At 41.7% G+C, this 11,260-nt stretch overlaps 1 protein-coding gene across 1 annotated transcript; it reads right to left on the bottom strand.

The window, feature by feature from the left end:
• Positions 1-24: 24 nt before the first annotated feature.
• mep1a.2 (meprin A, alpha (PABA peptide hydrolase), tandem duplicate 2) lies at positions 25-10,674 on the bottom strand. Its single transcript, XM_048251283.1, has 14 exons — positions 10,494-10,674; positions 10,335-10,365; positions 10,165-10,218; positions 9,715-9,755; positions 9,550-9,619; positions 9,328-9,445; positions 8,733-8,908; positions 8,129-8,350; positions 6,504-6,650; positions 4,329-4,544; positions 3,688-4,137; positions 1,991-2,161; positions 1,149-1,359; positions 25-588 (listed from the first exon to the last, which is right to left on the bottom strand). The coding sequence occupies exons 1-14, from the start codon at positions 10,554-10,556 to the stop codon at positions 438-440; spliced, it is 2,121 nt and encodes a 706-aa protein (XP_048107240.1). The 5' UTR covers positions 10,557-10,674; the 3' UTR covers positions 25-437.
• Positions 10,675-11,260: the final 586 nt, after the last annotated feature.

Here is an 11,260-nt window from a genome sequence, read left to right as displayed (position 1 = left end):
ACTTCCATGTGTTTTCTATTTGAATAAATTAATGGACAACTTTATTGATGTGCTTTTTCACATGACTACATGAGGTATGGTACCCAGCAGTGGAGTAACATTCTGTACAAAACATTGTAGAATATTTTGAGGTTTATCCATTTCTATATTCTACTTCTGAAAACAGGGGAATTATATAATCAGAATTATTTTTGTAAATATGGAAATTTTAGAAATGTGTAAATATTTCACACAAAAATCTTTGATTAATACAAATGGTACAATAAACATTATGGAGATATAAATATAATTTTTAATGTATCCTTCGAAGAACAGCAACACAGCATAGTTGGTAGTCATAACATTTACTGCCTGTGAGAAATAATTTGTTGGGAAATAACGTGTGACTCAATGTGAATGATAGACTGAAGTTAAGAAACACGTATGACATCTCCGTTTTATGTCCTCTGACGAATAACTGCAAGAATGGCCATAACTAGGGCCATGGAGCCCACTACTCCTCCAACCAGAACCCCCACAACAGATCCTGCAACCTGCCGAGTTTCACACATGTCACCTGAATAGAATGTGGACCGTCCAGATGCACACCTATGAAAGGGTAGATAGGGAGAAAGAGTGGGAACATATTTTCCATTTATGCTGCCAAGTTATTTCCATAACTAAACAAAGAGAGAGTGTCACAAAAAGCAGAGTACATCTGACAGAGTACATCTGACTGCATGCAAATGTGACTTGACGCAAGTCAGGTAGAGAGGACAAACACAGAAAGCAGGAAGGGAAAGGCAGGAAAAAGAAAAGGAAGAGACCATGGGAATCCATGTTTGGAACATTATGGATAAAGCTGACGTGTGGCCAGCACAGACGGTGACCCATGACATGTGTAGCTGTGTAGAAGACAGTACAGCACCACACAGTAGTATAATATTCTGCATATGATTGCATAAGCTTGATATAGACATTTTACAAGGTGTTATAAAATGAAATAATGATTAAATGATTTAATGATGACAGCAATGGGTGTGTGACTGGTATAGGTGTGTGTTTGTGTCAGTGTGTTTACCTCCCTCTGGTGGTAAAATCATCATATTTGTATTGCGTGTGTGTGTCTGTGTGTGTATGTGTGTGTGTGTGTGTGCGTGCGTGCTGACCTGCATGTGGCCTGGCCCTGTTTCTCCACACACACTCCTCCATTTAGACAGGGGTTAGGAGAGCAGGGCTGAGTGACGGCGCGGACCTCCCTTGGTCGGGCATCTTGGGCTGCGAGCTCATTGGGCGGGAGTGGCTCCTTCTTGTCCAGCGGTCTCTCCTCCTTGGCTGAGGCCACCACCGGCACCTCGGTCTTCAGCAAGTGGGTCAGGTCTGCAGACACACAGGAGTGACACTACTACATACTGCAGCTGACTCTTTTGCCAGATCAGGACTTGAGGTGCGTTCAAATTCGGCCAACAGTGGTGAACGTTCGTGGCAAATAAAATGTTTTCCCTGATCAGTTAAATTTGAACGCCCCATCTAGCTCACATCTAGCTCCACCATACGTTTGTGGGAAAACTACCTCCTCAGGCTGCGAGTTTTTGCAAATGTTCACCAAAAACTCAATGCAAACAGAAATCTGTTTGCAAACATTAGCCTATGTTTGCGAATTTGGATGCAGATCCTGTCAGTCTGGTCATTGTTACGTCTAGTCAGTCTCAACTGGATATGGCTGTTTTTCATGATGCCAACAAAGGAAGGAAGTGTGTCATGGAAGAAAACATCTCTCCAAAAACACCACATTTTCGTACAAATTTTAAATGTAAATTTAATTTAGCTTTTTACTGATATCTATAGCTCAAGGAGGTGATCCTTTATGGCCAGAAAATATTCATGGAACATAAACAAGCTGTCTTTTTTTTTTACGTTTCATATTTCCCTCTGCTATGCTTTACTTCTCAATCACAAAGACCATGCGAGCAAAGCATGTAAACGTTTCTGTAGCTCCTAATCAAAGTACCATCAAAGTCAGCCATGATGATGAGGTCGTCGTTCTTCAGGAAGCTCCTCCTCTGCAGCTGCAGGTGGGAGGTGAAGGTGCCCCAGCCCATCTCCGGTCCCCTATAGCAGGAGCAGTTTGTGTCCCACGTACCGTTACCATCCACTGGCCTGTTCCACTTGTAGTTGGAGTCTAGAGGGAAGAAACACAAAAACAAAGCCCAGGGGCCACAGGAGTTGTCGTAACACCCCAATTATCACCACTTTTGTTCAGAAATTCTAAAACAACGATGTTTTTTAACACTTCAAAATAACATTTACTAAATGAACCTTACATTTTTCAGTAGCCATAGTTGTGTAGATTTGAACAAAATCTGGTTTGGTTCCTAACTGGAGCATTTACTGCCTGAAATATCCGATTTTGTTTACCACGCTCGGAGTTATAGTGCTGGCCTGATGGGTCGCCTATTTACACCGTTTCAACGGCACATGGACGGTTAGACCGAGAATTCTCGTCGTGAAATTAAAATTCCACTGGAGCTCCAAGCGGTTGTGTACACGCAGCCTTACAACACTGTTTACAGCTCCTCGAGTCACGGTAAAATGTCATTTTTGGTACATAGCTAATTTAGATACACCTATGTTGTGCGTGGTTGCGTTTCTATAGGAGTCCGCTGTCTTGGTTTGTATAGAAATGGATATTAAGTGACACATAAACGCAAGACGGTGGAAATACGGGACCGGTGGAAATAGGGGGAGTTACGATAATGCTGTTGTGCATCTAAACTGATAGCCAGAGGAAAGGAGAGCAGAAACAGGGAACAGAACAGTTATGATGAGGATCATTCTGTGCGTTTTTGACTGACCAAAAGGCTGCCACACTCTTAAAACGAATGTGTTGACCCGGTTGACACACAACACAACTTGCGTTGTTTTTTTAACACATTTCTGTGTCCAGATAGGGACAACACATTCGTTTTAAGAGTGTAGACATTTTTTGAGCAGAAAACCAGGGTTGTAACCCCTGATGCCTGATGTGTTGTTGCAACCTTTAACACAGCAAGTCAGGATCTCAGTTTTACATTTTGTAAAGGTTGGTACCTACCTATCATAAAATAATCCTGTAGGGTAAGGAGAACTCAAAGATTTTAAGTTAACGGTTTATTATGCTGGTTCAGGTATTTTTGGTGACTGTACTGCTGCCTCTAGAGTCGCGATACTTATATTTTACTCTGCCATTGTAAATAGCCTGCTTCTCATGGCTTGTTCCCCCTGTACATGATGAAAATGTTTTAGTTGTGGAGGTGAAGGATTAACAACAGGCAAAAACTCCAAAGAGCTATATCTACTGACAAGGTAATGTTTCACAATTCCAGCGAAAATGTCTTCGGGCCGCTATTCTTGAAGTTACAGTACATGGCTGGTTCTCTCGTTAGCGACTCGCTATGGCTGTTTGTATGGTGTTGTATGGGTATTACAAGTTCATTTACCATCAAATTGGCTTCGTAAAGGTTATATTAGTTGGCCATCTTGCATAGTGTACCTTAGGACAAATTTAGGACAAATTTGTATGAAATCTGATGTTTACAAGTGTTGTTAGGACTGATGAGCATTTTTTAAGGCATTGTGGCATTTGAAGCAGATTGGAGATATAGTAGGCCCTACTCCATAAAAAAAATAAACTCCATATAAATGCACACATTGAGTTAACCCACTCACCAGTGGTGAAGCTGCGGCTGTTGGACATTCGCAACGTGGCATCTGGGTCTTGGTCCATGGTAGTGATGGTGACCTGTCTGTTCATGGCTGGCCACTCCAACACGCCATCATTCTCACCACTGTAAAGGTGAAAGGTCACTCCAAGGTACTCAGCAGAGTCTGCATCTCGGCCTTTGGGGTAAACGGTGAACCCGTACCCATAGCCCTCAGAGTTGTAGAAGCGGCCGCTGTGGATGCCGGTGCCAACTGGCGTGGAGGCGAGAATGCTGCTGAAGCCGCTGATCTGCCATACGGCACCGGGGCATGCCGTCTCTGACAGAGTGATGTCGTCGATGGAGATGCCACTTGAAGCCTGGTTCTCAACTCCCGCCATTCCCTGGAAAAAGTAACGGAACTTCTCCCCAGTGCTCAGAGGCACATGAGCGATCTTCCAGGAAGCATTTCCATCACCTAAGGCACGAAGGAATGTGAAACAAAACGTTTTTTTTTTTTCAAAAGCACTGCTCCTTCAAAAGATCAGTACATCTGGAACACAGTAAATATATGTATATACATATACTATACAGTAAACTACATAATAAACTATATATAAATATAATTTGACAGAAGTGCCTCTGAAGACAACAAAACAAAATGGCTACCTGTGATGGTGTGCACTTTTATCACTTTGCGGGGGGTCCCTGTGCTGTCGTCCATCCGCAGCCAGATGACAAGGCGGTCTCCAGCAGCCCCTGTCATCCTGTAGAAGAACTGCAGGCACTGGTGGCTCCTCCGGGGATACAGGATCCGAGACTCCAGCAGAGCACTGTTCCCTACTGTTGACTTTGACGTGTCGAAGTGCATAAATAGGCCAGCATCTATTACAGAAGAACGGGGGGAAAGGTACATTTTTTAAACCAAATATTTGTGAGCTTTTGGTTCAAACCCTGCTTTCTCAATTTTTAAGCTATAATCACACAGGTTAAAATGACAACATAACATACTCTATTATTATGACCGCCGCGCAGCGAAGCGCGCATGCCCAAATTTCCGTCAATGAGTCCCGGGACACTGAAAGACCGGGGTACACGAAACTTGGTGGGCATGAAACCCCACATGGATAGCATGGAACCATCGTTTTTCGTTTTGATCTGTAACCCCCCCGCTTGACTGGACCCCCCGAAAGGAGGGTAGGGCAGACACAGTTTTCTGTGAATATCTCGAAAACCGTGGGGTTTAGGAAGACCATTTTTTTTTTGTATGTTGATCTCAAGGGGCCATTTCATGTATAGCGCCACCTAGTTAAACACAAAAAAGTAAAAATGAGGTGTTGTAATTGAAGGTATCTGTGACCTAACATAGTCAAAACTGCACGAAATTGGAAGTGTATGATCATTATGACACCCTCTGTATGCACGCCAAGTTTTGTGGAATTCCGTTCATGGGGGGGCCACACAATAAATTAATTTATGTTACTATACACCAACTGGCCTGTAGGTGGCCGGAGACAGTTTTCTGTGAATATCTCGAGAACCGTAGGGCCTAGGAGGTCCATCTTTTTTATGTATGTTGGTCTTAAGGGGGCATGTCAACCCATCCCATTACCACTTATTTTATGTCAAAAATTTGGTGTTTTCATCACAATATCTCTGGCTGACAAGGTCAAAACTGCACGAAATTAAAAGTGTAGGATCATTATGACACCCTCCGAATGCATGCCAAGTTTTGAGTACTTTCGTTCATGGGGGCCTTACAATAAAATAATTTATGTGTACATTTAGTGACGTACACCAACAAGGATTCCCGGGACACTGAAAGACCGGGGTACACGAAACTTGGTGGGCATGTACCCCCACATGGATAGCATGGAACCGTCATTTTTCGTTTTGATCTGTAGCCCCCCCCGCTGGACTGGACCCCCCGAAAGGAGGGTAGGGCAGACACAGTTCTCTGTGAATATCTTGAGAACTGTAGGGCCTAGGATGACCATTTTTTCCGTATGTTTGCCTCCAGGGGTCATGTTAACCCATTTCATGTGCACACATGTGCACAAACAGATACACACACATACATTCACAGTAATCATACGTATGACACATACTCACACAGCAGACATATGTACGCTTGCATGCACAGGCACATACGCAGGCACAAACACAAGCACGCACGCACACACACACACACACACACACACACACACACACACACTCACACACACACACACACACACACTCACACACACACACACACACACACACACACTCACACACACACACACACACACACACACACACATAACATAAACATAACACAAACAATCAAGAATTTCTCAGAATTATAAACAGGCAAGATGGAGGTGGGGTTATATAAAATTAATTTTACATGTGAAATCTATGAACTAATCATGTTTTGGTACTTGTTGTCTAGCAGATACCAGTGAGAATTGAGTTGGATAATGCAATTTAGTGAGACAGTTAGAATCATATAGGCCTTTCAGCGTGATTTCTTTTTGTGGAAAAAATGTGCTGGAATGGGCGGCGGTCATATTTTGTACCGCTCTGCGGTACATCTAGTTACTCTACTATTATTTGGGAATAATAGAAAGTGAGTATTTATTTATCCATGAGTGTTTCATTTAATTCAATAAACAAATAGACCATAGACAATAAATACTAGCCCCAGAGAATGTCAGTATCAAAACACTGACAAAATGTCAGTGATTGTCTTTGCCTTTGGCGTTATGTGACATCCTTTCCAAAAGCAAAGTATGTGATGAGCCCCTTTCCTTTTGCTGTATATAACATATAACATATAGATGCACTGCTGTCCTTGTTTACCTCTGCACTGGCCTCCCAGGGTGTGGTCATTACTGCCAGTGGTGCTGGGGGTCTGTATCCAGTCCCCGTTGTCCTGCTCGTTCTGAATCATCCCACAGATGTTGATCTGCTCAAAGGAGCACTGGTCCAGCAGGGTCAGAGGAGCAGCTAGAATGGCACACGTATGCATGTTTACTAATAGTGTAACACATGGCTAGAATGGCACATGTACGCATGTTTACTAATAGTGTAATACATGGATAGAATGGCACACGAACGCATGTTTACTAAGGGTACGTTCAGACTTAACACTTTTTTCTGACAAAAGAAGTTATGCAGACCACTTTTTCAGTTTTAAAAAAAAATCTGCCAGCGTTCTTGTTCCAAAAAGCACCCGGAAGCATTTTTTTTGCGATAGGCAAACGTTACGTGTGGATACAAAATATCGCAGAAGAAAAAATTGTGTTGGCTATTGCTTTTGGTATGTTATGGTAAAGTTGTGAAGTCATGTCAAACAATTCCCTATACTCAGACACTAAAACGAGTATGCATGTTTACTAATAGTGTAAAAACATGGTTTACTAATAGTGTAAAAACTTTCATATAGTCTAGATTCATTACACATACAGAGAAATATTTCAAGCCTTTTTTTTGTTTGTTTTAATCTTGATTATTCTAATATACAGTTACGGTTTACAGCCCAGAAAAACCCAGAATCTCAAAATATTACAATAAAGAATTTATAATACAGAAATGTCGACCTGAGATGAGCTCTAATCACGCAATTATGTCAAAACACCTGCAGCCTTTAATCTCAGTCTGTGCAGGCAATGGACTTTTCCATAATATTCCAAAAATTTAGACGCTGTAGCCTACTCTGATTTTATTATGACCGCCGCGCAGCGAAGCTGCAGATTTGTTTTTTCTTTTTCGCATGTCCAAATTTCCGTCAAGGATTCCCGGGACACTGAAAGACCGGGGTAGACGAAACTTGGTGGGCATGTAACCCCATATGGATAGCATGGAACCATCGTTTTTCGTTTTGATCTGTAGCCCCCCCGCTGGACTGCACCCCCCGAAAGGAGGGTAGGGCAGACACAGTTTTCTGTGAATATCTTGAGAACCGAAGGGTTTAGGAGGACCAATTTTTTCCGTATGTTTGGCTACAGGGGTCATGTTAACCCATTACATGTGCACACATATGCATAAACAGATACACACGCACACACATACATTCACAGAAATCATACGTATGACACAGACTAACACAGTAGACATATGTACGCATGCATGCACATGCACAAACACACATACGCAGGCAAACACGCAAGCACGCACACACACACACACACACAATTCAAGAATTTCTCAGAATTATGAACAGGCAAGATGGGGGTGTGCTTGTATAAAATGAATTTTACATGTGAAATCTATGAACTAATCATCTTTTGGTACTTGTTGTCTAGCAGATACCAGTGAGAATTGAGTGTGGATAATGCAATTTAGTGAGACAGTTAGAATCATCTAGGCCTTTCAGCGTGATTTATTTTTGTGGAAAAAATGTGCTGGACTGGGCGGCGGTCATATTTTGTACCGCTCTGCGGTACATCTAGTTTTGTGACTTTGTCCAGTTCAATAGCACTCACCGCATTCATACTTGCGGTTCAGTCTCTCCAGGTCGACTGCACTGAAGTCTAGCCGCTGGCCAATAACATTGTTGAAAGCAGGGATCGCCGTGGTGATGGTGGGGATGTTGGGATCCTTGTTGAAGGAGAGGGGGCGGTAGTGCATGATGGACTCGTAGTCGTACGGTGTGTTCAAGTCCGTGATGAAGTCATCCTCATACTTGTTAAAATTGTGCTCTTTCCCTGTGGACCCGTATATTTCAATTAAGTGACAAATTTATATTGGAACACAAATCAACCACATTTTAATCAATTCCTACATTGAGAGTATGTGCTGTATGCTTCCAAGATACTGACAACATGATAGCAGTCCCTATGTTTGTTACTTTTACCCTGTTTTGTACACGATAGGCCTAGTAATCTTGTTACCAGTAGTCTTGATTAAGTTTAAGTTAATCAATTAGGTCTTGATTAAATCCTTTTTGCTTAGCATGAACATTATACACTTAAACCATATGGGTTTGGAACAGGGATAGATATAAGGACTTTGTGGGGTTTGCATGGCATGCAGGCTTGAGAACCTGAGGTCTAATAAGGGACTTGGATCTGTGTGCTGGCAGCTCACCTTCCAGGATTTGGTCCCAGTGGATTTTGACGTAATCGTCACGGTCAGACCGCGACTGCTCATGGTAGAAGCCGAGGGCGTGGAGGAGCTCGTGCTCAACGATGGCTCTGGTGTCACACCTGGCCCCGATGGACAGATTTTGGCCTGTCCCAAAGTCGCCCACAAAAGACCAGCACCTGCATCCGAGAGGAAAGAAAAAACAGGGCTGTCGGATTGTCACAGTAAAGAAGTGACATTGGGAAACGTTGGCACTTATTTATAAAAAAATATCTTTCAAGGCCTGGTGCTGCCATACTATATCCACGGCATTTACTACTATACGTTCCAACATTTTGACATCAAGCTAGTACTACAGCATAAAGTGACTGTTCCTCAAACAAGTGCACATTTTAAAACAGATCGTCCTCCTAATCATATCGATCTTGTTATATCCCCCTCATTATGTTGTCACCAGTGTTCACTTGCTCTCATCACAGTCATTACTGTTTTTTATCTGTTCTCCTTGAGAGACCTTGTAATTTGATGCAGTGATAAAAGATGGTCATAAAAATTGCGCAAACAGACAGCCACACGATGATCATGCAAGTTTGCTCACCCGTCCAACTTAGCGAAAGAGAGGTAAGTGCTCTCGCCCTCGTAAGGCTTGAAGTCAACACAGGACTTGAGTCGATACATCTCAAATGCCTGCAGGATCACACCCTTGGCATTCAGCTCTGGAAACCAGCAGACATTCGGTTTTGTACAGCAAATGTTTAGTAAACTTCGTAAATCAGTGCTGGTGTAAATTAAGTTGAGAGAAGAAAAAGATCCCAAATACCCAAAGAATCTGTCAGGATGTAAGGGATAGGGAACTTCCAGTTGCCGTCCAGAATGGCATTTCTTCTGGGCTGAAACAAAACGGAGATGAAAATGGAACAGGTCGACATCCCTGAACTGGTTAAAATAGATAACAGATTTCTCTTGATTAGACTGCAATACTTACATCTACGGCAATATCTCCCTGAAAGAGATCTCTTGATGATTCTGCAATATAAAAAAACACTTCAGTACTAAACTACTTCTGCAATATAACAAACCATTTTACTTTGTGCATGCTGATTTATTAACAAATGCTTTAATTGAACATGAAAATGACAAAGCACAAGAGAATGTGTGAGTGCAATTTCAGCCTTGCATAAGGTCTATATGTTATATGTTTGTGCAATGAACTTGCAATGAGCTTGCAATGTGAAAACTCGCTGTTTGTAAAACAGTATATTGCAATTATTTACAGCTTATGTCAATGATTAAAGAGTGCCAAACAATGTAAAAGTATGAAACTGTTGCAAAGGTTGAAAACAGAGTTAGATTTAGGAATATTTTATGAGAGCATATAATATGAAGTACATTTAGGAGCTAATAGACAAATGTAAATGTCTTAGGTAACACCTACCTAAATTAATTTCGGGAATGTCTTCTCTCAACTCCCCTGCATCCACATCATTCCCTGTTAAAAATAATTGTATAGTTATTTTAGTGTAAATCAGTGTCGTACACATATACATCTGCTGGAATCAAAATATATATATGTATGGTCATTTAGTAAATTAAAGAAACATATACCATCATTATAATATGTCGGCACTGCTTCAGCCTGATTGAGTGCAGAAACAGAACAACCATAATTCAACATAACATCTCAACCATATTCAACATAATATTTACTTGGTTGGTAACAATTAAAGTTAAGCAATTCTAGCTGAAAATTATCATTTTCTTTACCTTCAGAACCAACAGAAATGCTGTTAAAATTGTGATTTTCCACCTTGTATTCAAGGAGCCCATGTTAAGTCCTGTGCAATTCTGACATGTATTACTCGACTGGTGTAAACATTACAATAAAGCCGGAGCACCTGGTGGTACTTTGATCGGGGGAGGCAAGACAGTGGAGTTCTCCGTGCTCACACGTGTGACAGCTCATGGACGGCCTTCACAGAGATAGCAGCACAAATGACCCGAATGGGTCAGCACTTTGTTTTATTGCTCAAACTTTTTATATTCCACACATTATGACCAAAGGCAATGCTGGTGTAAAGACAACTGCAAGGAGAAGGTTTATGATCTCCGGCTGATATGAATATCTTTCAGTCACTCTCAACTATTTCTAGAGCATGTGAGTTCTGCATAGTTCTGTAACATTTCATTGAATATAATTTATCATATTTCAAACAACTTGATCAAAATACTACCACATGAAGCCACAATTTCATGTATTCTCTACCATGCAGTATTCAGTTCAAAAGTGCTTTTGCACACCTCTTTTTTGGGACAGGTGCGTCGGAAAAGGTAAAGGTCACCAGTGATGCGTGTTGAAGGTGTGACCGAAACGTTGTGTGAAATAAAGTATTTGCATGCGTAAGGGATCGTGTGCAGGATTTCTTCAACACGTTACCATGCAGTATACCAGGGTCAGATGACTAATATTTCGAATGGTATTCTCAGGACTATAAGTTGATAAATGTGAACTATGAATTGTCACACAAGCCAAA

The sequence above is a fragment of the Alosa alosa genome, chromosome 8 (assembly GCF_017589495.1).
Source record: "Alosa alosa isolate M-15738 ecotype Scorff River chromosome 8, AALO_Geno_1.1, whole genome shotgun sequence".
Taxonomy (NCBI): Eukaryota; Metazoa; Chordata; class Actinopteri; order Clupeiformes; family Clupeidae; genus Alosa; species Alosa alosa.
This window is presented reverse-complemented; position numbering and strand designations above follow the sequence as displayed.

Bases quoted from the DNA above. Each gene is read 5' to 3' on its own strand.
- mep1a.2 (XM_048251283.1), bottom strand. From the start codon at position 10,556: ATGGGCTCCTTGAATACAAGGTGGAAAATCACAATTTTAACAGCATTT. The intron at 6,651-8,128 runs GTGAGTGCTATT...GTGCCATTCTAG, and splicing joins GAACCGCAAGTATGAATGCG to CTGCTCCTCTGACCCTGCTG. The intron at 1,360-1,990 runs GTACTTTGATTA...GTGTGTCTGCAG, and splicing joins CATCATGGCTGACTTTGATG to ACCTGACCCACTTGCTGAAG.